Source organism: Neolamprologus brichardi, chromosome 20, assembly GCF_056152115.1.
Source record: "Neolamprologus brichardi isolate AB-2024 chromosome 20, ASM5615211v1, whole genome shotgun sequence".
Lineage (NCBI taxonomy): Eukaryota > Metazoa > Chordata > Actinopteri > Cichliformes > Cichlidae > Neolamprologus > Neolamprologus brichardi.
Genome location: NC_142123.1, coordinates 10,874,772 through 10,902,146, shown reverse-complemented (window position 1 = coordinate 10,902,146; position 27,375 = coordinate 10,874,772). Strand labels below are relative to the sequence as shown.

At 38.9% G+C, this 27,375-nt stretch overlaps 1 protein-coding gene across 1 annotated transcript; it reads left to right on the top strand.

Annotated features, from left to right (window-relative positions):
* On the top strand, positions 1-25,694 carry ptpn11b (protein tyrosine phosphatase non-receptor type 11b). The gene is made up of 16 exons (XM_035905674.2): positions 1-84; positions 5,539-5,661; positions 12,543-12,737; positions 14,886-15,078; positions 15,307-15,426; positions 15,595-15,708; positions 16,729-16,825; positions 17,043-17,122; positions 17,302-17,457; positions 18,474-18,605; positions 19,369-19,523; positions 20,958-21,025; positions 21,135-21,286; positions 21,527-21,627; positions 21,727-21,852; positions 23,050-25,694. The coding sequence occupies exons 1-15, from the start codon at positions 77-79 to the stop codon at positions 21,812-21,814; spliced, it is 1,782 nt and encodes a 593-aa protein (XP_035761567.1). The 5' UTR covers positions 1-76; the 3' UTR covers positions 21,815-21,852; positions 23,050-25,694.
* The last annotated feature ends 1,681 nt before the right edge of the window (positions 25,695-27,375 follow it).

Below are 27,375 nucleotides of genomic sequence, written 5' to 3'. Positions count from 1 at the left end.
GTGTAACAGTGCCCAGTGCTGGATTACTAAGCTCTGAGGCTGCTGAAGCAAGGGGCTGTGGCAAGCTTCGACCACAATGGTGAGGTAGGGCAGAAATGATCCCATTCAGCTTGTCTTGTATTATTTATTTTTTGTTTTCAATAGGAATGTCCCTAACCCTGCTATAGCACATCCTCTTCCTTTTAATAATGCCTTTATATCTATAGTTTTTATTAATTAAATACATTGAAGAAAGAATTTAAGTATAACATGGAAACTTGAAAGCATGTGGAGACCTGGCAGTTAATAACTTTTTTTTTTTTAATGTGTGCATACAAATGCAATATTGCCTTGACATAACTGATGCAATGTGTCAATGTCAAGTTAAGAGGTTAGAAGTACACTCTAGTTGTTACAAATGTTGTTGAATTGTTTGTGTCTTGGGTTTTTGTATTGTTTTTAGGTTTGGTTTTTTTTTTTTTTTTTTTTTTTTTTTTTGTATTAGCACGGAGGGGGAGGTGAACTCTTGCCTCTGTAAACCTGGCACAGTGAACAGTGTGCTGTAATTGCTTCTGTTGTCAGCGATATTTGGTCCAGCCCATTTCTATTGTTGTGATAACTTGTGGAGTTGCAGACATGCTCTGATGGATTAGAAATGGATTAATGACATAAGGTATTTGTGTCCCACTGATTTTATTTTCATTATAAATCTGCATAGGATTAAAAACAATACCACAAATCTGTCCACCACCTGACACCCATGACCTGTTATTGACTCCTCGTTCTAGTAACCTAAAGGCACTGGCCGGCTCTGCTTGTAACTATTCCCATTCCTAAATAAATAACGTGATATGATACAAAAATGTTTTGTTAAATGCTCTTGCAAATAATTTACTCTCATGGCAAAAGCAAAATTACCAGCGCACTCAAAAACCACAGGCTTTTTTTTTGTTTTTTTTTTGTTTTTTTTTAAATTAAAGGAATCTAATTTGCAACAAAATAATGAAAGCTTGAATTACAGATGAAATATTTACTCCTGCACTTTCTGAAGTTATTATTAAAAATATTTAGCTGTCAAGTGAGTCACACTTACATTTACTTTACATTACATTTGATGGCCTCCAGCTCCAGCAACTTGGACTCCAACAGGCCACTGTCGTTCTTGTTCTGCTCTACAGCCTCTGTAGCAATATATAAACCAATTCTCAGCCTGCTGCAGTTGCTGGTTAGCATTGCTCTCTAAGCGGATTCCCAGGGAAGTATAAAGGCTGTTGTCACCAGCTGTAGTTCAGTATGGTGAAGCTGGAGACTAACAGTAGGATGAGAGACTCACTAGAGGGGCAGCTGAATATTCAAAACAAGAGTGGGGGTGGGGGGAATTATCCAAATAATCCATTGTATTCTTAGATGGCCAAAGAAATAAAAATAATAAAATCCTAAAATAAGTCACCATACATACTTGCACAGCCTTCCCAAGTAATATTTGTGTGGAAAATACTATATGTGTAGTGAGGTCCCCTGACGTGTTCTCAAAGATGCTGGAAAGAGTCGATCAATCTCGAGACTGGGTGCTGTCTTAACCTTAGCTGTCTTTCCTGCGTGTAACATTTAATCCATATAAATGGGTCATTGCATTGATTCTGAAAGTATGTTTACTATAGTTGCCTAAATAATTCACAGAGAACTGTATATAGTTAGTTTTTATATTGTTATTTATATATTTAAAGTTTTAAAAAAGAATCTATTGGACTAATTTCAACCATAACAGTTCAGTGTTGTGTTTTATCATCAGTACCAAAAACATTAAAAAACTTGGTTAATTAGGCCGTGTTTTTGAGGTTTTGTTCTAACAACTTTTTGTTGAATTGAACAGTAAATGACAAACATGTGTGGAGAAAGGCAAAAATGAAAATGAACCTTAAACAACAATTCTTCAATAGGCTCTTTTAGCCTGAAAGTTTGATTATATTTAAAAGGGAATCTCGTTATTGTGTTGCCCGTAATAGTTTTCCTGTTTTTGGCTGTCTTCACACACAACCAGTTGTCATGTCACTTATATATATTTTTGCTATCTGGAGACAAAATACTCGGCCAGATGAATGTGCTACGTTAAGTATTTCAGATATTACTTTTATCAGTCTCCCACTGCCTTTGAGTCATTTCCTGTCTGTCCATGTTTAATATCCCCAATAGGCTTGCACAGATATTTAATGCTACAAGGAATGCCTTGTCCAGTTCACCCTGTACTCTTGTACGTATTTATGACAAATCCTCATGTAAACATTTCCAAGTTAGTTGTAAAGTCTCCCCTATGATCTGTCTGCTAGCATGAAAGTGTTGTAGTGCTGCTTTGCCCCCTGGTGAAGTTAAAGAGGGAGGCCAGGTTTAGTCTGGGTCAGATGTCTGTCAGATGGCTGGTGTGGTCTGTTAGCTGCAAGTGGTCAGGTTCAGGTCTTGGCTGAGGGTCTCATTTTCACTGGACATGAGTCTCTGTTCACATGAATTCAGATGAACCACATTTTAGGTTTTTATGTCATACTGGTCTGTTTACATTGAAGACCCCGCCCAACACACACACACACACACACACACACACACACACACACACACACACACACACACACACACACACACACACACAACAATAACAACAACAACAACAACAAGGTTGTTAGTTTCTGTCATTTATCATGCCCTTACATTTGGCATCATTACCCCTGCATCTGTATTGTCTGCTTTTCACCCCACCTGTCTCTCCCACACTCTTCTCATGTTTCTCCACTGTCAAAGCAGGTCAGGCTACTCTGTGGTGTAGATGCTGTCAGTTTCACTTCGTGACTTAAATAAAAATCAATATCTAAGACTGTGTATAAAAGGAATTTCATCCTTTTAAAATGTATTAAATTTGATGCTTTTTTTTCCCTCCTCAAGTTAGTAAAGCCTAAAGCCACAAGAGCAGGCTTACTTATCCTTGTTACCGTGGTTTCAAGTTATTAAGGAAAATAATAGAAAGCACTGCGTCGCATAACTAGAGCTGAGATTCAGACCCTGCAATAGCAGTGACCACAAAAGTATTCTCATGTGCATTTGCTCTCAGGTGACACAAGATCTGCTGAGCTGACACATGAGTTTTATTTTTATCCTACTGTCATGGGTTTGTGTCATACAGTGTACAAAAACGGCAACGCCTAAATGCTCGCCCGCTGTTAAAGCTTTTAGATATTATCTTCTCAGGAATAATGCAGTTAAACGATTGTCCAATTCATATTCTCTGTGTGCAGTGGGAGTGAAGAGCACTTGGTTTTCAAAGTATTAATATACAACCTTTGGTGTCGCGCCCGGAAGTCTTGGTTATACTGTTGCCAAGTGCTAGATCATGTGCACAATAATAGTAATTTATTCATGTGTATAAATCTGTTTCACTTTATTTTAAGTAACAAAGTCTCTGTTTTGACACTGTTGTTTCTCTTGGAGGACTTGACTCTTGAATGTCTCCTTTGACAACATAGCACTGAAAGATTGTCTGCTGGGACTTGAACTACAGTGCAGAGATTAATATATATTGACAAAGATGTGATAGATATCACCATTTTTCAATAATTTTCAAAATCTTGGCTACCTGAAGTCATGTGATGCTTTTGTGAAATGCCTTTTTATTTTAGGATTCATACTCATTTTGGAAAGTTTTTTTAAAAATATCTAATCCAGATGAGATTGTACCTGTGTGCCAGTTTTCGTTGCTCAACCTCTGATCATGTATTAGTAGTTTGTGGGCCAAGAAATGAATTTCATGTATTATAGGAAGAGAATGACGTTGTTATCAGTGAGGTTTGGAGAGCTTTTACGCTCTTGCCAAATGTGTTGACATTTCTGAAAACTGCACGGTTTTTGGAGCCTGTTTATAAAAGCGATTATGTCACTGAACCACTGCAATTTTTTGTGTCACCCATGATGGACCACAAAATACTGTTTATTTATTCTATTTCATGTCAGTTTTGTCAGCTCTCTGTACTTTGATACAATAATGCAGTCCTGGATGGCTAGTGGTGCGTTGGATTAGCCAGCAATGGCACACAGTAGTTGGAGAGGTTTAACCCAATGATCCCTGCTTAAACATGGGCTTTAAATCCACACAGCTGATCTACAGCCATTCACTGGGACATTACGGCACTACCTTCTCACTGCCTCTTTAATACTAATGACACACAAGGAGTCGTATTTTTCATTTGTTTATAAAGTCTGCTTTCCTTAACAAAAAGGTTTGGTGCATCGATCACAACTTTCACAGGTATTAGATGAAGCGTTATTGAAATGCACAACTGCAAAAGGCTGCAAATGCATTTCTAACAACCCACGTATTAATCACTAAGAAAAAGGCAAACTGTCTACAAGTGGAGAATATTCAGTACGATATCAGAATAAGAAATGTTTGATAGACAAAACCTACAAAGGAAATCTCACCTCTAGAAATAAACTGGATTATTTCATACCTTTCTTGGATGTGTTCCATGAACAGATGAGAGAGTTGAAGTTATGCTACACATTAACACTTAAATCTCATCCTAAATGCAAAGCATGATGGAGGAAGCATCATGCTTTGAGGAATTTGAGGATACTTCAGGGCCTTGTAATCAGCAACAGAACTAGTAATTAAACCGTAAAAGGTTTTTTTTTTTTTTTTTTAGTACACATTGGTTATAAAAGAAGAAAATGTTTGGACTCTTAAGCTTGAACATAACTCAGTTCACATGATGTGACATAAGCTGAAGAAACATGTTTAATCAAAAATATTCCAGAAATGGTTTCAAAAGCAACAACAGGAAACATCTGATGGTGGTGGCTGTTATTAGTGGGGTTTTTTTGAGTCACTAAATTCAAGAGTTTACTTTTTTCCAGTGTGCTCACTGACTGATTACACAGTGAGTTCAAGAAGCATGAAATGTATATTTGTGTTCAGCCAAACTATTTCCAGATTGCCACCTAAGTGAAGCCCACACTACATGTTGTATTCCTGTTAGAAATCAATTCTGCAATCATGGTGAACCCAAACTGTTCATGATTATTTTTCTTCTAACTGTACCTGAGAAATGGTCGGGATAAATATTTGCCTGTCATGTTTGGCAAGAGAGGAAGTACATGCAATTATTAGCTTTGGCTTTGCAGAACTGTAAACTTTGGTGTCCTTCCTTTTCAAACCAGAACAGGACATACAGTTTGTATGTATTCATTGACTCATCAAGGAAGAACGTGTACTTTTTAAATAAGGCACACTGTATGCTAGTCCACCAGTGTCGTGATAGCAGAAAGCAATTATATAAAACATAGCTGAATTAATCAATAGAGTTTTTGTACAGTGTTGTATAAACTGTTGTAGGCAAAAGCCAGTTTTACAGTACGTCCATTATGACCACTCTATATAACAGGTCTGTACACCAATGGAGGTAAAGCACTGCAAGTCCATCAACGTTTTTGATGTAAAATACTCGAATATGTATGGCAGTTATATATGCACTGATTAGTCATTTGTTTTTTGCCATTTCTTTGTGCACAAATATTTAGGTGGTTTCACCCCAACATTACCGGAATCGAGGCAGAGCAGCTCCTGTTGACCCGGGGAGTCCACGGCAGTTTTCTGGCCCGGCCGAGCAAGAGCAACCCGGGGGATTTTACCCTCTCTGTCAGGTAAACGCATCTGTGCTCCCCACTTAACCTCAGTGTTCTCAACAGTACCAAGTTAAATCCTCAAATGCATGGGTCGCCTCTCATATGGACAAGCTACTTGGTTGATTAGAGAGGCAAGTGATTATCTATGGAAAACACTGATTATGGTGTTTGACAGGGGCTAGTGAGGAAATGCACAGTGATTTAAAGGCAATCTAGCCATGTCTAAAAATAACTAAGCCTGAGTGACCACATGATCAAAAATTACACAAACAAACCTCAGGAGTGCAAAGGTAAGGTGCTCAGTTCAGTGAGAATTGGTCTGGTCAGTTTTCAGCCTGAGAATGAGGCGTAACACTGCACTGGTCTGAAAAATGTAGGACGTTAAATTCTCAGGAGAGACGAGGCTTTTCTGAGAAGAGTCTCAGAAACTGGTGTCTCAGCAAGAGACTCCACATTTCGCCTGTGGATAGAGAAATTGTATCAAACGGGAGTTGTTTTGCGCAAGTGTTTCTAAGAACATGTTGGATAACACTTTCCATGGTGTGATTTTTGTCAATTTTGACACTACACAACCAGAAAATCTTAATTTTGGACAGCAGGCTTAAACTAAAGTGAGTTAGACAAGCACAGAAAAGTGTTCACTCAAACTTGTCACTCACGCCTTATTTCTCTTAATCTCTTTAAGAGCCACTGTGTGTAGTGTAGTGTGTGTGGTGTGGAGATTCTGGTAAATAGACTGTGCACTACATGCTGTGGTGATTACGGAGAGCAGGAAACAAACTGAGACAGAAGAAGAGAGAGTTTGAAGAGTGGCTCTTCCTTGGCAACGGAAGCTTTTAAGAGATGGATCAGTCGGCCAAGCTCTTGGAAGAAAGCCCAGACGCATTTGTTACTGTGACTGTAGCTGGCATAGTGACATTAGGCAAGGGAGAGTGTGTGAGTCAGTAAGAGGGAGAATGAAATGTAGAAAAACAGATGAAAGGGAAACGGGGTAGTTAGACAGGCAGTGGCTTTTAAAAGATGTTAAAGAGTGAGGGGCCTATTAAGGCTTTGACCTTCGCTGCCTGTGGTTTGTGTTTGTGGTGAGGTTGTAGTAAATGTCACACACAGGATGGTCGGTGGAGTAAGTTGTAGCCGCAGCTTGTGATCTTGACAGACTTAAACACAGATGTATGCACAAAGAGGTCAAGTGGCCAAGCTGCAGAGCCTCACCACCTGCTACGGAAGGTAGGTCACTTTGAACTAAGGGCAAGGAAGAGTCTGTGTAACTTCACAATAAAAACACTTGACAATTTAAAGGGAAAAAAAAGCTGCTTGTTTGCCACCTACTGATCTCACTATACTATATGTTGAATGCAATACACAAAACAAAGTATGAAATTGAGTGAATTGTTTCACTTGAAGTTCCTCTAAAACATAAAAACATTTTTAAATAATGCAGAAAATATTGGAAATGGGAATAAAGGTTTATTTTTTGTGTTTATTACAAAAATATGACTGCAAGCTTGTGCTAATTTTTAGATGAATCGCACAAAACCCCCCCCAGAGAGAACCAAATGTAGCTGCCTGGAAAGGCCATAATGACTCATGTCTGATTATCGTAATAGTCAGTCTTGGCATCTATAACTATATGAATATTGAGGTCCATCCCTGCCTCCCTGCTTATCTTTCCCTCCGAACATCATCTCCTCATTTCTCCCATCTACTCTGCTCCACGAGGTGAACATAAGGAGGGGGTCGGACATAGCCGCTTCTCTGAAGTCTAAAACGCTAATAAGAGCTCTTTGAGGGTTTTGAAAATGTAATCAGCTCAGAGTTTCAGAAAATTCAAAGATGGGGAAAGTTTGCGATGGAAAAAGTTATGCCTTAATTTATATACGAGGCAAACTTTATAAGGAGAAAAGTCTGGTCAAGTTTTCTCCATCATTTTTCATGCTCTTTATAGCCTCTAAAGAACTCAAGGAGAAATTTTAAGGGCAATCTTAAGAGAGAATTTTTGCAGGGCAGATTACCACAGAGAGCGACTGGATTTTCTTCAAGCCTCTGTGTTATGTAATTCTAGCCTGGGTTTACTCAGATGTGTTTCCACTGCATCCATGCTATTTATAGTCAAGTTCAAGTAGCATTTCACCATTTATTGTTGTGGATACCAATCTGTGAGTTTTAACTGCATTTGCAGAAGAAAAATATTCACACTATATTTAGTCAGCATAGGGAAAACGATCTTTTCAGCATGTCTCTGTATGAATGTTCTTTCTCACTTCATGAGATTGCCTGGTTTAACACCCTTCGTTAATAGTAGAGACTTAAAAGTTTGAAAAAGACATGCAGGTCAGCACAGAGAGTGACGCTACAGCCGAGACTGCTGTCGGAGCCGTTTTTAGCATTTCCATATACAATACCACAAGGATGCTGTCTGCTCGTGAATTATTGATGCTTACTTCCTCAGCTCCTTCTTCACCTTCCTAATTGCAGTGGAAGTACAGCTATTGTTTAGCCCAATGATAGCTGTTATGAACTGCCAGTAGTAGAAATGATTGTCCATATGCTCAAATATTAGCAGTTGTCTTTGAGCTTGGATATCTTTTCCTGCTTATGAAAATGTAGGCTGACAGGCAGGTTTCTCAGTTGTTAGAAGTCACTCTGCTATGGTGGGTTTTGTTTTTTTTCTCTGTTGGGACAGTCTCGAGATGTAGAAGATGCTTAAATACTGAAATTCTTTTGGAACATATTTGTTTTTGTCTTTTTTTTTTTTTTTTTTTTCTTTTCTTTTCTTTTGTTTTACAAGTCAGGTTAATAGGGTGTAGTTGTACTGAAAAACACATAAAGAGGAACTGAAGTAGAGGCCAAAACTGTATCAACTTCAGGTTGATAAGTGTACTTTAAAAGAGATTTCTCAGAGGTGTCAGGATCTATTAGTGCAAAAAATATTGCTTGGAATAGCTTTAGGGCAAACAAGCAATAATTTATGTCCTAGGCTTTGCAGATGGATAAGTATGTGGTTTTTAAGTAGTCCATTTCTCAGTTGTCTGTGTTTTGTGGACTTCATCTTGTCCTATTAGTTTAGAAAAATTGATTTATATATCATTTATATTTAAAAACAAAAACAAAAAAAACAACCCTTCACTTTTATGCAGTGGTGTGGCTAGAATATGGAGACTAATACTGCACAGATGTGATCTGGTTGCAGCTCTGGTTGTTAATAAGCTGTAGTTTAACAATGTGGTGATCAGATGTAGAGGAAGTGCAAATCATGTGTCTTTGTGCTTTCACTTGGTTCCCTCCATGTAAACCGGCGCATAGCATAATTAAGGGCACTGTCATGTTGCATGCTCTGTCTGTGTTTTCAGCAAAGGGGGATTCTGGTGCAGCTTAAATGCAATTTTAATCAAGCTTTAAATCAAACTTACTAAATTTTACTGTGATTCACTATGTGTGTGTATATATGCTGAATCAGTGCAGTTAAAGATTGTAAAGGTTATGTATTTTGTCATCTGACTAAAAGCTAAATATTCTGTATTTTTGTGATAATTTGGTAAATTGGTCAGTAATGTTTGCTGCTCTGGAGCTTGGATCATGCATAGCGTTGTGTTTTTGTTGTTGTTACAACTGTTTTTAATCCTTCTTTCCTAGTTTAGTTTGCACTCTGAGCTTAAAAACCAAAACAAATAAACAAAATGAGTTGTGTTACTGCCCGTTTTATATTTGATGTTAGGTTATTAGGTCAGTGGAAAAAAATAGCAAAAATCACTCATTGAAATTGAGGTGCATTAGTGCAGCGGTCCCCAACCCTCGAACCGGTACCGGTCCGTGAGTCGTTTGGTACCGGGCCGCGAGAGTTGAGGCTCAGGTGTGAAATGTATGGTTTTCAGGGTTTTTATTGTTTTTCAGCGTTATTTTGTTATCGTTTTTACCGTTAACTCTGTTTTCCTGGGTCTTTTCACTTGTGTTATGAATAAATCTTATTTTTTTTCGGTACCGGTACTAGTTTTATTTTGTTGTATTTATCCGCGACACCTTAAAGGCCGGTCCGTGAAAATATTGTCGGGCATAAACCGGTCCGTGGCGCAAAAAAGGTTGGGGACCGCTGCGTTAGTGTACTCCCATGTATGCTATCCCCTCTTTTTGCATTTTTACATTGCTCTCCTCACCTTCCGTCCGAGACACGAGAAAGCAGGAGTAGAGCATTTAACACGATGAGAAATCGATGCTTCTGATCTGTTCTTTTTAACTGACGTTGCTTTGAATTATGTGACATGGCTACTTCAACCTTCCATTGTTTTGTTGCAACTTGCTGCTGGATTTCATGATCCGTCACATAAGCTTAACAGTGTTGAAGTTAATTTGAAGTGCAACACACTGTGAGACTCTAATGGCATTGAATCTTTTACCATTTTTACCATAAAGCTGAAACGTACAGGCATTAAAATCGCAGTGGATCATTTTAAATGACTTATACAGCCTTTACTGAGCAATCCTTTTCTATTTAGAGTCCATCTGTCACACCTCTTGTATACATCACAGGTGATGTATCAAATGGATTGTTCAGTAAGATGCATTTCCAGGTCACAGGTAGGACATGTTGTTATTTATATATAATTCATATATAAACAGCCTTTAAATATGTTCAGTCAGCATCAACATGTAGCATGTTCTGTAATACAGCTGTCCAGTGGCACAGTAATGCACACTAACACTGATTTAGCATTTAAATTGGATAATAAACATTTAGTTGATTTAATTCTCCTTGACTTTTCATTTTGATTTTCCTGCATGCTTGTTTTTGTTTTTAAATATTTTTAAAATAAATAATCGTCTAATTTCTTTACATGTAAATGAACCTGATAAAATGAAGATTAAAAACAGTTTTCAGTTGTTGGAGTGGATCGCATGTGTTCAGCAGCAGTAGGAGACTGTCTTTAGAGTAGCTGTGCATGATGCGTTGAGGATATGGGCACCAGCTTGCTAGCTTTGCACGTAACTGCTGTCTTCTACTGCTGGATTGTTAACCACCCGATGTGTTTTGGAAGTTTTAATCAAATTTCTTTATTTCTTATTTGTTCTTCTGCATCAGGATGCGACCTGACATAATTTGCACATTTGCTGATGTACCTAATAATTCATGCTGTATTTGTCAGGGGCTCAGAGTTACTACTTAATGGCAATAAATGTTATGGTTGTGAATGCCAGCAACTGTAATTATGCATGTACTCCTGTCAGAATGGTGACAGTGTTGGTTAATGTGTACTGGAACAGACTGGAGTGATCCAGAAACAAACAAAACCAATTCTGTCCTGATCACTGAAATGACCAAAGCATTTATGACCTATATGGATTTCTTAAACGGTGTCAGATTTTGAGAGAAGAGAATGAAAATGTGTTAGGATGTGTTTGCCTCATTCCAGAGTTAATGGTGTTAAACTCTTAGAGAACAGGAGGCTTTGGCCGGAGAGTTGAGGAGGGGCCTGTAACGCAGCTATAGACCTGTGGCATCCTGCCAATAGCCACTAATAGAGCCATGAAGCAATTACCAGGACACACTGAGAGAGGGGAGTGGAGGGAAGGATAGATTATGGGACAGATAAATACAAGAATGGAGGATAGGATTAATGATATGCTGAGTGGGAGGATGGAAAGAAAGAAAAAAGGAATGTAAAATTCATTAGCACAACAAAAAAGTGATGGAGGGAAATGGGCTTTGTGCTATTTGATATGACCATTAACTGATAATCATTTTGAAAGAGAGGAGACTGTTGCATCTCGACCTGCAGATTAGATAGATGGTCTGTACTGCCTGACTAACTCCCCTGTGGTCCCTAAATCTGGTGGGGGGGGCGTTTTGAGCGTGTGTGTGTGTGTGTGTGTGTGCGTGCGTGCATGTGTGTGTGTTGTCCTACTTAATATGTTTACAAAATGTTTTGTTTCTCTCTTGGGAAAAACTGTTGGACTGAATCACTGCTATGTAAATCTGCTTTACCATTTGCCATCTACAAAGTACATTTATCAGCTGAGGGTTTTTTTTTTTTTTAATTTCTTCTTCACTTGCTTTCAGGAAGATGTATTATAGATCAGTACAGCATATGTGTCTGTGTGAGTCAATGTGCATTCACATTCATATGTACCTATTCAAACCAGCCAGAGGACTTTGAATATGCAAAGTGGTACCAAATGTTTTGTGGCTTATCAGTCTTTAAACTTGCCAGCTGCATGCGTTTCGTTCTGCAATCACAGTACAGCCTTCCTCCAAATGGATATGAAAACTATAGGATTTAACCAACCCCCCCCCCCCCCCCCCCCCCCCAAAAAAAAAAGATCATGCTTGCTGAGAAGATTTGTCTTATCAAAGTCAAAAATGTTTGATTTGAGATTAAATGCATCAGTTATTTGCAGCTTTGTGGTGTTCCTAGTCTTAATTATCTTGACATAGCTTATCAAAACTGCTTATTGAATGGTATATTTGTCATTTAAAAGCTTTTGTTATATAAAACAATGTGTTTAAGCTTGGAAAAGCCCCAGTTTGGTAAGTGATACAATTGGTAGATAAGTGCAGGAAAATAAAGGAGACAGGTGAAATGATTGCAGTCTTTAGATCTTAAAATAGGAACGGCTTACTTGATAAGCTGGACAATTTATAATTTATATGCATTAATGCTTGGGGGAGGGTTTTTTTTCTCTTTCTTACTTCCCCCGTCCTTTTCCCGATGAGCATATACTCTGTATTTGTGTAGGTGGCTGTTTATGTGTTTGGTGCCTACATGTCTGCAGGGGAACCAGTGAAAAGGGAAAATTCCACAGAGAAAAAAATACTCCTTTGGAGTGAGTCTACTGCTGTTTACATTCATGATAAATAAATAATAATTGACTGAATTTCCTCTTTCTTTTCTTTTTTCTCCCGTCAGGCGTAAAGATGAGGTGACCCACATTAAGATCCAGAACACTGGTGACTACTATGACCTGTATGGAGGCGAGAAGTTCGCCACACTGGCCGAGCTGGTGCAGTATTACACTGAACAACAGGACCTCCTGCGCGAGAGGAATGGTGACGTCATTGAGCTTAAATATCCGCTCAACTGCAAGGACCCCACATCTGAGAGGTGCCAGTGCCAAAAAAGAATGAAATAGCCCTTTATTGTCATTGTACATGTAGAATGCCCACACATGCAGATAAATAATATCTGTACAGAGCTAACACTGTGAGAGAAGAGAGAGAAACTTCTGAGGTCAGCCTGATTACTTTTATTAAGACTTATAACTATATGAAGGTTTATTCCTGGCCACAAACGGTTAACTCTTACTGTTATTGCTTCAGGGTGTTACACTACTGCATCTCATCCTGTCAGGAGAAGCAGTTAAACCACCTGAGAACCACCAGTGCAGTGGTAGAGGTCTATGTCAGTCTGTAGGGGGGAAAAAACACTGTGGGCAAAACAATCTTTTAGAGTCAGGATTGTTATATTATTTGTTAAGTGTTATGTTTTTGAGATCTACTTTTCAGTGTAAAATTTACAAGTTGGATAAGAAAGCTGGCAGTGTGGTACAGTGAATGAGTAGAAATAAAAAGATTTAACATCTTATCTAGCTAAATATTTAAAGATTAGTATATTGTAAATATATGAAATGTAGTCATAACTAAATTCAGATATCATGGCTTCAAAACAACCCTTTTCATTCATTGCTACAAGGATGTGTTTTTCATTAATTGCTAATATATGTGGCAATAAATTATTTCAAAGCAAAAACAGAGTCTCAAACGGGGTGCTAAATATATTTTTTAAAACAAACAAAAAACAACATGGCAAATATCAGGTGACATTAAGTGACTCGGTATAATGATGTCAATTATAATTTGGCCTCAAATCGGCCATTAACTCATTATGTACACAAAAGTGTACAAACATGTTTACACATGCAATATGTCGAGCTAATGCACTACTCTGTACACACGTCAACATTATGCAATTGCACTTCAGTCACATGTTTAAATGTTACAAATCTTTGAACAAACTAAGTGGGCGGTACTGCTGTTTGTTTGGTTTTTTTTGTTGATACTCACCAGATATGCACATCCTTCAGAGCGTGTACACAGGTTGGATGCAGCTTTGCACTTCGTCACACCTACACACCTCCTTTGAAACAGGAGACCTCTGCATCTGGTGCATTAATGCTAGGAATCCATGCATGCACTCACACACTTACGGGAAGCTTTTTAGAAAGCTAGGTAGTCATATTTCTGTAATAATTTGCACAAAAATGATAATCTAATACAGTTTTGTGCTGAGCGGGGCTATTTACTCTCCTTTTTCAGCACATCTGCACATTGCAATATGTATATCTAGTTTCTTTTTTAGGTTTTAGAACGACTTGTGATGTATGGTTTTGGTTTATGTGGTTTTTTTCCATTCTACATGCATCTCTTGTCAGAGCTTCCTGCGTGTTCTCGCTCACCACACAGGAGAAAAAAAATGCAGACATGCAAGTTTTTCATCTTAACATCAGTAAGTGAGTGAGTGAGGCGGCAGTCATATAAGAGACACTCTCACTCCTGAGTAGGAGTCTACGCTCACTATACATGTATAGACAGGCATTATGTTAAAGCCTCAAAGGTACAATATGGAACTTTTCCTTTGAAACAGGAAGCGTATTACTAGTCCTCCCACTCAGTTGGTCAGGTTTTTGGGTGTTTTTTCTCTCTTTTTCTTCTTTCCTTGACTTGTTCTGCCTTACAACAACATTCATCCAAAGACTGCTTTTACCGTCTCTATACTAATTGGAGAAAATGATGGTAAACAAAGCCTGATGAATGTTTCAAACCCCCCCAAAACTCAAAAATATTAACATGCATTGTGTTCTTGAAAAGGTCTTAACATTCTCAACTTTGTATTTATTGTGTGATGTCCACACGATTAATTTCAGATATTCACCCAAAATATCCAAAATGGGCAGAATTTAGGCGCAGTAGTTTAAAATAAAGATAAATTAATAATAGTAATAGCAAAAGGAGAGTAATTAGTTTTGTTTAAATTAAATGAAAACATGTGAATGGTAGTTATAAATGCAGTAAAGATGGTCTAGTACCATGAAAACCTGGTAGTCAAACACATGGTCAGGATTTCTGGTTCTCGGGGTGTTCTAGGGTTTACTTTTGAGAAAGCCTCATATTTCACATAATGCCATCTTTTAAGTTTTCAGTCTGCCACTGATCATTGTTTCCAGACTCATCAAGTTCTCCCACTCTTCTCCAGGTGGTACCACGGGCACCTCTCAGGTCGAGACGCAGAAAAACTGCTCACGGAAAAAGGCAAAGCCGGCAGCTTTCTGGTACGGGAGAGCCAGAGTAAACCGGGAGACTTTGTCCTCTCTGTTCTCACTAATGAGGAGAAACATGACAATGTGGATCGCAAGACCAAGGTCACCCATGTGATGATACACTACCAGGTCAGATATTTAATTCCAGGCCTGCTAAGATGTACTGAATCTTGTAAGGAGGATGTTGCGTAATGTTTATGTGGCTTCAGATTGGTGGCTTACAATGCCTACTCATCCTAGTTTAACCTGGGCAGTTTGTATTTTTAAGTAGGTCATGATTTATTTATTTATTTATTTTTTTCAAAGAACTCCTCGGGCCAGCTGTGAAGTTGTTGAATTATCGACTTTTATCTTCAGCAGGACGGCAAGTACGACGTGGGTGGTGGTGAGAGGTTTGACACCCTGGCTGACCTGGTGGAGCACTATAAAAAGAACCCCATGGTGGAAAAAAGTGGCATTGTAGTACACCTCAAACAGGTATGGGAGCATTTTAACAAATGAAAGCATCCAGGCTTTAAAGGCATCAGTTGGATTCAAATTTTAAGGTTGATGTGAAAATGTTTGTGTCAAAATAGCTTTCTTTTTTTTTCTGGTCTGTTAACTGCTCAAATCTTTAATCATCTTGTCCCAACCCGGCAATGACAGCCTTTTAATGCCACGAGGATAAATGCTGCCAACATTGAAAACCGGGTACGAGAGCTCAACAAAGTAGCAGACAATTCTGAGAAACCCAAACAAGGATTCTGGGAAGAATTCGAGGTTTGTACCATTGAAACTTTCACTACCAGAGTCACTCATTCAATTTATATCCTCTATCCTAGCCTTATTAAATCAATTTAATAACCTGATGAGCTGAGTCATATGGGCTTGACGTAACTGGGGGAACTGATTCATGTTACCGTATTGAGTGCCATCTGTAGCCTGTGAGTCCAGCTTTTAACCACTGTAGTATGTTTTAAGAAAGAAGCCTCATTTTTTTAATTCATATTTCATATATGGTACCCATTTGGCTGCTTATTCCTGAGTATATGTTGATTTGCAGACTTACAGCTGTGGGTCTTATTTTTTCTTAGTTATTCATTTCTTTGTCTGTCATGGAAAGTCTAAAAGTATTTCAGCTGTCTTAAACTTTGAGTAATGAAACTGGATGAAGCTTATCTTATCTTGTGGCATGCTCTTGTTATGTCGTTTTTATGCAACTGACAATTCAATAATGTGAACCATTTCTATTACGTCGAGGTGCAGTAGCTAGTTATCTCATATTTATTAGCACAACTGCTTGTGGTGAGACTCGGCTTCCCAGTGAATTAAATAGGTTTTTGGCGTGTAGGTTATTTGGATCAGGAAATTAGGAAAACAATGCAAGAATAATAACTAGTCTAACTGGATTTGTATTCATGGCACACCTGGTTTTAATTATCATTGCAAAGGAAATAAAGATTGATATAATTGCTTGACATATCTACTCTTCAAAAGCAGAGCCGGCATCTAAAATGAATTTTAATAGGAAGTATAAATAAAGAACTGTGCTGTTAATAATAACTCGTATGGTGAAATGCTTCCTCTTCATTGTGCAGTGTGAATGCTGCCGTTTTCCTATTGTTCCACTCCAGAGTGACCCCTGCTGTAGTAAAAGCCCATTACACTGTTAACTTTAATCTAGAGTACCTAATATATAATTTTCTTCCTTGTAAATTTCAGTTCCATTATTGTGGAGTTCCTTTTGTTCGAAACTTCCCCCAACTCTGTTTCTCTCTTTGTTTTGCTGTCAATCTTCAGGTACTTCAGCAGCAGGAGTGTAAACTGCTGTATCCCCGGAAAGAAGGCCAAAAGCCAGAAAACAAGAGTAAAAACAGATACAAGAATATCCTCCCCTGTGAGTCACACAGCAGCCTGCCATTTCCTGCCTCTCCAACTTCCTGTGGAAAGTGACACAAATAGACAACGTAGAGGCCTAAGCAGAGCATGCAGAGTTTTGCTTTGATGGCTCACAGCCTTTACGTTATGTTTGGGGAGGGGACAAAATCTAGTGTGGTCTCACAAAGCTGTAGACTTTTTGTTGTGTACTAATAGTTTTTACTTTGTGTTTTCAGTCGACACGACACGTGTTGAAATCAGGGAAATGGATCCTGATGTTCCTGGTTCAGACTACATCAATGCCAACTATATCAGAGTGAGTGTGTTCAGCATTAGATAAGACGGTGTATCAACAAATGCATTATAAAAAAATATAGTAGTAGTAATAATAATGAGTATTCCTGGGTTTTTGAGAACATTTATCTGGTAGCATGCTAGGTTCTCGTCTTCATTTGATCATAGCTGCATAATTATCATTCATGCTCACACCCATAGAGTATGCATGAAGATGGACGTTTTGTGGAGGAGGGTAAAGTCTTCATTGCCACCCAAGGGTGTCTACAAAACACGGTCGTTGACTTCTGGAAGATGGTGTATCAGGAGAATTCGCATGTAATTGTCATGACCACCAAGGAGATGGAACGAGGACGGGTGAGCAGTTTGCAGCAAGCGTCCCCCAAATATGCAGCTTTATATTTTAGCGGAGGGTCTGTGGGGCAGTGAAACTCTAGTTCCATGTACAAAATACCTAAAGGAAAGCTAATGGACATAATGGAAATGTCTTACTTTTTTCTGATATAATTTGTCTTTTTCTGTTATCTTTTTTCTTTATCCCGTTTCAGTGGATGGAAGAGAAAAACTATCAACATAAAAACATATTTCTGATTTAATTAAAAATGCTCACATTTTATGCATTGCCCTATATGAAATACTGGTGGTTTGCTCTCACTCATTTTTGTTCAGCTTTTTCAGATGTAAAGCATTATTAGATGGCTGTAGATTCTAAGATTGGTGTGCGGTCATGTAGTAGCAATGATGGTGTGTGTTAAGTTTAGGGGGGAGGGGAGAAAGATAGCTGAGATGACATGTAAGCTGATTGAAAAGCTGCTCGAGATGAGCGGGTTCTTTCGATGGTCTAATACTCGTCAGTCAGAGCAGTATTTTTCATTAGAGAGGGCAAATCAAACAGTGTTGGAAAGTCATGCTTCAGGAATTTTTAGTATCAAAAGCTTCATTCCCAGCATTGTAGTGCATTTTTTTTTTAATGCACACTTTGTCTTTTCAGTATCAGTTTGACTGATAAAAGATGTTAATGCAGCAGGCTCTTGGGTATTCTTTCATGATTTAAAATATTCATAGATCTACACACACAGGCACGACTTGCTCTTCTATTTTTGTGTACTTTACATATCAAGTACATCATGTAAATAGATGCTACATGCACCATTATAAACCCTTTCATACGTCAAACGTATTTAAAACCAAAAAAATAAAAAAAATTACAGCAAGATTTGTGCTTATGTTTAAAACTTTCTGCAGACTTAAAACCATAACCACCTAAGCTTTGAGTTGAATATTAAGAACTACATCCATGTTACCCTTTGCTGCCAACCAGTCACCTTTTAGGCTGGATGGAAAACTAAATCCAACTTTTTGCTCTGATTTAGAACAAATGTTTCCGTTACTGGCCAGACCTTCATGCCTCTAAGGAGTTTGGAAAAGTGCTGGTGAGGAATGTGGACGAGCGGCCAGCACAAGACCATATCCTGAGGAAGCTGGAGGTGACACGTCTGGACCGGGTAGGGAACGCTCTATTCCCAGTCGGAGTCGACCCACTGACCTGAGGACAAATTATCTCACACCACACATGCACATGCTTGTGTTTGTACACTATAAGCTTGCACTTGTGGATTCACAGATTCGCAATCCAATGCTCAGTTTTCTTGTGCTAAATGCAGAAATAAAACATCTTTAATGCTGCGTTTGGCGCGTGTATACAATAATAAGCAAAAAGTTCAGAGTGCCTGCTTTTCTTTTTTTCTGTGTTTATTAATGAAAGCTTAGAGGCTGTTGCTTTGATCAGTGAGGAACACTGAATATTTCAGGGGTGACATTTGGACACACACACAGTCTGGATGTTAGGTGGACTATAGCAACAGAGATGGAATATCCTGTTAACTTTTATTACAGCTCTTCTTTAAATGAGTTAAATTTTAATTTTGATTTGAGTTTTTCTTTTCATTTTAGTCTAGTTCCAGTTAGTTTCCAGAATAGGTCTGTATGTTTCAGTTCAGTTTTTATTCAGAAGAAACGTGATCAGAAGCAAGACGTAGGCTATTCAGATAAGGTGTGACAACACAAACAACACTTTGGTTTATTGAGAATTATGATGTTATTTGATTGTGAGTTTCCAGTCTCATCAGGCTGATTTGGAGAAGAAATGTCTTAGGTTTTAGGAATCCTTTGGTTTTCAATTTCCAATAGCTAGTTCTGTTTTTGTTTGTTTGGGTTTTTTTTAATCATTTTTTGGTAACTTCACCTCATAATATTTGTCACTTATAGAAGGAGCCTGTGAGGTACATCTGGCACTATCAGTACCTGAGCTGGCCAGACCATGGAGTGCCCAACGAGCCTGGAGGCGTCCTCTGGTTCCTAGAGGAGGTCAACCGCACCCAGAGCACCATTCCACACACTGGGCCAATTGTCGTCCACTGCAGGTATGACAAGGAAGAAAATGGACTATTTTATTATAGGATGCTCATGCAACTTCACTAATTCTGGGTTGGGATTATAAAAAACAACAACAAAGAGATCGGTTTCTCACACTGACAATAACAGTTATGTTCTTCTGCATACACATACATGAAGCACTTTGTTAGAAGCCTCTGCTGTTTTGTTTTTTTTTGTTTTTTTTTTAAATGCAGGCATCCCATCAGCCAGTGATGTACTGAAAGATGAAAGTCTGTTGATACCAAAATGGTGCGACTGGCATCTCAGTGACTTGTCTGTGAGAGCACTGTCGGTATTGGGCAGCTGGTTTGACTACTTTTGAAAGTGCTGAACTCCTGGTGGTTTCTACAGTTTACTCAGAGTAGTTATAAAAATATTGATGACTGCTCCTTACAACTGGAAAGTGTCCCAGAATCAGAAACCTTTAGTTCAGCATCAGGTTTAATTCCTTGTAACCAGGAACTGAAATCTGAAACTAACAAAAAACAAAACAAAAACAGCTTGTTTGATGAATATCCATTTGTGGTTATGGTCAAAATTTGACATTAATACCAAGAACCTGGGAACCCTACCTGCTGGTTAAAGTCTGCACTTGGTATAGTGGCATATACACTTTTGGCCTCTTAATGTGAGTTGGTCATAGTTTAAATATAGTTTCATAGTTGAAACTAAAGCTGGCTGTGTTTGTGTTTACATATTTATTTATCGTTTCCTTTTACAAGTTTTGTTTTACTTTCTTAGTCACAAAGCAAGTTCAAAGTGGTTTTGTGAACACGAGGAAGAACAGTGGACTTCAGCAGTCTGTCCAGCCACCAGATCAGCAGAATCCCTTTGAAATGAGCTTTCTTTTAACACACCCATCCAAACATGTACTGTAAACACAAGGACAACACTGACCTGACTCTTAAACACAGCGGTCAGCTGGCTTCAGATAAATCCGCCTCTATAAACAGAGATGTGCTTATGCACAGTCTGTAAGCAAGGACCAAGATAGCAGAAGCCTTCTGGTTGTCTCAGCACTGTTTACCAGTCAAGTTTGAGCGGGGTTTGGTTTCATGCAGCTCAACAGTCCATATTCTGGTTTTGCAGTCAATTTAGCAGTTTGTCAGCACATTTTAAGCTTATCTGCATTTGTAAACAGTGGGCCTGATTTCTGCTGACTACTTTGAAAGCGCCACAATTTTCCGTTGCCTTCACGGTCTACATCAGCAGAGATTAATGGTGGAATTGTTGATGAAAATTGTTTTGTTTTTGTTTTTTTTTTCCCCTAAAGCAATAAATGGAAATAAAAACAAGTGAAACTTCAGCTTATACTTGTGTGCTCAAATATTCTCATATCTGTTTTTCACCTGGATTCTGGTGCTTTTCTTCAAGTATTGTAGCTACACATGGTTTTAACCTTAAACAACTTCTTGTTAAAGTGCAGGCATCGGCAGAACTGGCACAATTATCGTCATTGACATCCTTATCGACATTATTAACCGCCAAGGTATGAGGCTCAGATATGAAACTTTCTGGATTGTGAATCCTTTACTTTTTAATAAAAATATATATCTTTGTACTCCAGTTCTGCTAACATTTGGATCTGCGTGTTCTAGGTCTCGACTGCGACATCGATGTCCCAAAGACCATCCAGAGGGTACGGCAGCAGAGATCAGGCATGGTGCAAACAGAGGCTCAGTATAAGTTCATCTACATGGCTGTGCAGCAGTACATAGACACAGTGCAGAAGAGACTGGAGGAGGAGCAGGTAATTGGCTGTATTAGTTTTTTTTTTACTGTATTAAAACATTAGATTTTTGACGGAGCAATGAAGCTGTATAAAGTCTGTCAGTTACGTTTTAAACACTAGAGCTGAGAGGCAAATCATCAGCATGTCAGCTGGTTAGGCATGTTTACCACTTGTTCTTTCACTGCTGAATGTGGTTACAGTTTGAGATTGAGTAATTTCAGTAGATGACAGATTAATTTATTTTTTGTCACTTTTCAGAGGAATAAGATGACAGAGAGGGAATATTCCAATATCAAATATCCCCAGATGACCAACTCGAGGTCCAAGCACAACATGACCTCCTCACGCTCTTCTTCTGTGTAAGTCCATCAGGCATACACGTGTTAAAAAAATGTCATCATAGGACTTAAGCAGGGTTTGACAGTGGGTTCATTTTCACAGTGATTATTTTCTTTTAGGCTGACAAACGACGATTCATCAAGCGTATACGAGAACATAAACTTCAAAAGCCCTCAGACATCTTTCAGCAGTAATACCAGGAGGTAAAATCGGCGCCGTGGACCTCCTCTTCTGTCTGCCTCTCTGTAAGTGTCAATTTTTATTTCCATGTTTCTCAGAGATCCATCCTTTAAGCTAGGAACAAAAAAGCCCAACATTGTTTGTTTCATTGTTTCCTTTTCCTTCTGCCTTAGTCAGTTTAGAAAACTACCACAAGCATTTCTGGTTTCACGTGCTGGATTCCATTAACTGTAAATGTAGCTTTGGGTAGAAAAAACAAAACTAACTTAAGCCTGACGTGTCAGAAAATGTTTCCCCTAAAATCAAAGCTCAAGGTGTTCTTCCGCTGATGGCGGAAAGTTCTGTTTCTTCCAGTGTTGAATTAATTTTCCGTGTGTAAGCAGAAAGGTACTTTTCCTATATATTTTTTTTTTTCAGTTTTAAATTATAGGTTAGCCAGGAGCAGCTGAGTTGGCTTTAAAGAATACCAGTGCTCCCTTTTTTTTTTTTTTTTTTTTTTTTTCCCTTTAGAGCAACAAAAGACTGAATTTAATTTCAAATTATAATCGACCTCAGTTCTCACACTGTCATTCTTTTCTGTCATGGTGACTAATATAAGCACCAAGACAAGGAACCCAGCAGTGTTACAGGGAATGAATCATGGCTTTGATTCTGGGGTCACAGGGACAAAACGTATTCTGAATACAGCATTGATTACAGTTGAATGTATTTAAAATGCATTAATTTAATGTAGCGTGTTGTTTCTGGAGGATTAGATATTTTTTAAAATGCATAACATAAAAGACTAACTACCAGTCTGCTCAGCCTCTCTTGGCTCAAACTTTGATACAAATATGGAAAAGATTTAATTTTCATGGGTAGTTTCAAATTTTTAGCTGTGCATCAGTGTTTATGAGCGTGTGGTTGGAGGCGTATATGATTGTATGTAGAAAGTATTAAGTAAGTAATGGGTGCACTTAAACCTGCACCTATTGCTGCTTGATGTGCAGCACTCAACAGGGAATGTTGAAGAGCAGCATGATGGACCAATATATTCCTAAATATCGAAATGTCCTGAGTTATAAAAATCTAATTAATAATAAATGAGTAAATAAGATCCCTGCCAGAAAGACTGAGGACATTTTTGTATAACTTCAGTGATGCTTGAGAACAGCGTCATTATATTTACTTTATAATTTCGATCTGATTTGAGCATCAAGTCATGAAATGTAAAATCCAAACCGTACTTGGTCTACATGTCTGTGTTTCTTTCACTTTCTCAGCTCCTGAAAATCCCTTGGGAGGGTGGGGGGGGGGCTCCACACTCGGTACACTCCACATCGCTGGATCTTGGCGCGGACCGAAAGTGGCGGGCTGATGTGTCTGCTGCCACCGTCCTGCTGGACTTCTGTCTGTCTGGACTTCTGTGGAGTCCACAGCATAGTGCCCTTACTCAGGCCCCCCACTTCCACTTGCCCTTTTTCTTCCCTCCTGTGCTAATGCTTCTCCCTTTCTTAACCAGCACAAGTGCCTTGTCACAGGATGTGTCTGTAATCTAGCCAACCCAAACCCACTGTTACTCTGCAAGTCTACATGAAGGCGAAAAACAGTTTTCTCTTAGGGTGACAGATATTAAATGTGGAGCCCGGCCTGGCCTCAAGTGAACGTAGCTGTGTGGGACTAAGGGAAGAGGTCAAAACTAATCAGTTTGTCTGCACGCTGCCCAACTCACTCGGTTATTTTTCTCAGTCTTGGCTGCTTGTCGTCTAAATTGGATTCTAAGACTGTTTTTGCTGTGTTCTGACTGTCCAGCTGTGGTGGTTATTAATGTGGCCGCTGAGTGATGGCAAGGGCAGTTGCATAACCTGCTTCATGACCCGAGTCACAAGACGGGCAAGCAAGTTCCCTCCCTCCTTTGAATCTTTAATGAAGTTGTCTTTTTAAGTTGTGAAAGTGAATAAATTTTATTTAGATATGACTGATTATCAAAGTTTTGTATTGTGAAGGAGTTATATATAATCTCACTAGCTGCAAATGCAATCCACTGTTCTTTGACAATTTTGGAGGTGATTTGTTTTTGCTGTCGGGACACAACCCGTCTGCCCCGACTGTCTATGAACGTGAACATGACCTCCAGTTAAAGAACAGTCATTCATGAAAACTAGGGCTGTTCTGTCCATGAAGTCATTTTTTTTTTCTTTTACTGATGTTGGTATAATGGTTATGTTTTGATGTTTATTTAAATATATATTTATAAAGATGCGCTGTGGTGTAAGAAATCATTCTTAGATATTTGAAGTCCATATTTGACAAAAAACTGGGTGGAAAGGATTCCTGAATGGACGGTCGGAGTCGTGCTCAGCCGACTGCCGCCTCGCAGCTTAGTTTGACTGGTCGTCCTTGTTAATCAGTGGGTCTGATGCTGTTCAACATCTGTCAGGGGGTAGATTGTCACAAGGGAAAGGGGGGCGATTACAGTGAGGCAGATGGCCATCTGGCCCACTGTAATCACCCCGAGATTGAAGAATAGATTTGTCTCCAAAAAGTAATTTAGAAGATGGCCGTAATCCAGGCTTGATGATAGCAGAGAGAGTAAGCTGACGTCACTGATGTGATAAGGAAGACGCTGTGCAAAGGGCTGTGCGGCAGCTTGTTGGCTACTTTTAGCCTCAAGAAGCAGCACCAAAATATCCTGTGCAAATAGAAGCGTAGAAATGTTGGAAGTCTGTCCTAGATGGTTTAAACCGTAGTCACTCAATGTCCCGAAAACCCTTTTTAAAAAAAACAACAAACTACTGAATGTCTGACCGGTGGAACGTACCCTTGGTAATATGTTCAGTCCACTTTTTTCCTATTCAAGCATCAAAATAAAAGCGTGACTGAGTGGCACCGTTCGTCTTTACAGCTGGACTCCCACAGGTGCAGCTTGTGATTTTGTTATTTTTGAAATGAACACAATTTATGATACAGCCAAGCACAATCAAGTCCTTCTTTCTTTAAATGGTTGACTCTTATGTGAATAAAAGCTCTGTTTTACATGAATGTCGGTAAAGGCCCACAGGACGTCTGTGGGTGAAGAAAATGCTGCACCACTTGTTCGTCCCTTGAATTCGAGCACTGATGGCGTGTGAATCCTCCTCTTTTTCTGTTTTTGTTTTTCTCTTCATGAACTGTGATTTATGTCCAATGAATGAGACTTGTTGGTTTGTTTTCTTCGTCCTGCGCTGGGATAATTTTTTCTTTCTTTATTGTATTTTTCTTTTGCCTCTATTGGTCAGATTGTGTTTATGATTTGGTGAAACATCAGTACTTGAAAGTGCGAAACTGCTGAACCTCAGGCTGTGTGGATGTTCGTCAGCTTTTTTTTTTTTTTTTGTGTGCACTAAATTTTTGCCATCAGTGTTTATCTTGTTTTGTTTTTTGTTTCAGATTGTATAGTTTTTGATTTTTATTCATTCTTGCTTTTTTTGTACCTTGACTTTTTTGTAAATCTGTGTAATTTTACCAATGATTAACTTCAGGCTCTGAGTTGTACCAGCGCACACAGAGCTTTGCAGAAGTAACGTGGTATTTTCACTCTGCTCGTCATCTTACACTTACTTGAAAATGAGTTCAATGTGTGCGCATTTCGGAGGTTTTTTTTTTGTTTGTTTGTTTTGTTAGTTTTTGTTTTTTCATCCCCCTGTTCCTCTGATTGCAGTAAACCCGAAATGAGTAGTGTCGTTCAGTGGAAGCTTTTCCCTTTTGCTCTTTTTCTTGCACTGGCTCCACCCAGACGCCTTGTTTTTTGCTGTATAGACTACAACGGCTGACACGATGATCTGTCAGAGCAACAAAATGATTTATCATAGTTTAATAAAAATCTATGATGGCACTATATAAAGTTAAATGTTTTCATTTGATTTTATGTTCTTTTAGTTTGTTACTTCAAAGGAGAGAGAATCTTTCATTCTACAGTCACGTCATATTTTAAATATCGGTAAGTTTTATAAAAATCATCGGGTCTTTACCAAGGTCTTCATATCATTTAAATACAGTCTCAGGTGTGTGTGTGTGTGTGTGTGTGTGTGTGTGTGTGTGTGTGTGTGTGTGCGTGTGTGTGTGCGTGCGTGCGTGCGTGCGTGCGTGCGTGCGTGCGTGCGTGCGTGCGTGCGTGCGTGCGTGTGCGCGTGTGTGCGTGCGTGCGTGCGTGCCAGACTCTGTCTGCTGCTTAATTATTTACAAAAATAAGCCAAAGTGCAGCAGTGTGTGGAAAAACTAAGGACTTGCTGCTTTCAAAGAAGTGAAGAGGGTAATGTAGCAGCTAGGTGCTGCTAATCAAAGGCATTTGATTTACTAATTATCCAGAAGTGTGAGCATCTCTGCATAAAGGAAAGAAGCAACTGCTGTTGGGAAGGAATATGTAGCTACTTCCAAAAACTCCAACTTCCAACATTCCACACTGGGATTATTTATAAGTGGAAAAAACATTCGGGACAGGTGCCAGTCTGTCTTAGAGTGGACGTTTGAGCAAATTCAGACTGAGGTCAAACGATGCAGTTCTAAGAGAAACCACGACCAAAGACATGAGAGCTACGTTTCAGGCCTGAGTTGATGTGTTACATGTTAAAGTTTAGCGCAAAACTTTGGAACTATGAAAAGGTTGCTGGGAGAAGGCCTCGTGTCTCCTGTGCACAGTACAGTAGTTTAGGTTTGCAAAGCTGTATCTTAGCAAACCACAAGACTTCAGGAACAGGACATATGAGACCAAAGTGAAGATGTTTAATGCACAGTGCTATGTTTAACAAAAACACAGCCCATGAGCACAAACACCTCACACCAGCTGTCAACCATGGTGGTGGAGAGGTGATAATCTGGGTTTTGCAACCACAGGACTTGGGCTCCTTGCAGTCTTTGAGTCAACTATGAATTCCTCTGTATACCAAAGTATTCAAGTCAAATATGACGCCATCTGTCTGACGGCTAAAGCTTTGCTCAAACTGGGTCATGCAAAAGGAGAATGATCCCACTGTAGCAAATCTGCTACAGATTGTCTGAAAAAGAAAAGAATCATCGTGCTACAATTACCCGTCAGAGTCCAGACCTCGTCTTTGGGTGGAACATTTATGCTGTACATAAACGAATGCCCGCAAATCTCAATGAAGTGAAGCAATGTTGTAAAGAAGAGAGTGGGCTAAAAATCCTCCACAGTGATGTGAGAGTTTGATAAAGTCTTACAGAAAATCATTACTTTAACTTTTATTGCTGCTAAAGGTGGTTCTACAAGCTGCTGAATCATGGGCTGTGCTAATGACGAGCTCATACCTTTCTATGCTTATTCACTCCATTTGTCATTTCATTTGGTAAAAGCTTTACAGCACGATTCTGATCACCAACCTGCTCAGACTAAAAGCAAGGCAGGAAAGACTACTCAGAAAAACACCAGTGTTTCATGGTTGAAGTGGCTTAAAGAAAATATGCTTTAGAACTCCAGAGCAAATAAAACAGGCGATGAGTGTGAAATTAGTGCTTTCCTAGCTGAATTTCAACAAGCTAGTTTTCTTTTGCTGCCTGTCACAAGAAAATTGGCTGTTCAAATCTGCTTTATTGGAGGGCGGCATTTATAAAAG

Excerpts from the sequence above, each read along its gene's own strand:
- ptpn11b (XM_035905674.2), top strand. Across the intron at positions 15,709-16,728 it reads GATTCTGGGAAGAATTCGAG|GTACTTCAGCAGCAGGAGTG; the intron begins GTTTGTACCATT and ends GTCAATCTTCAG. Across the intron at positions 17,458-18,473 it reads AGGAGATGGAACGAGGACGG|AACAAATGTTTCCGTTACTG; the intron begins GTGAGCAGTTTG and ends GCTCTGATTTAG.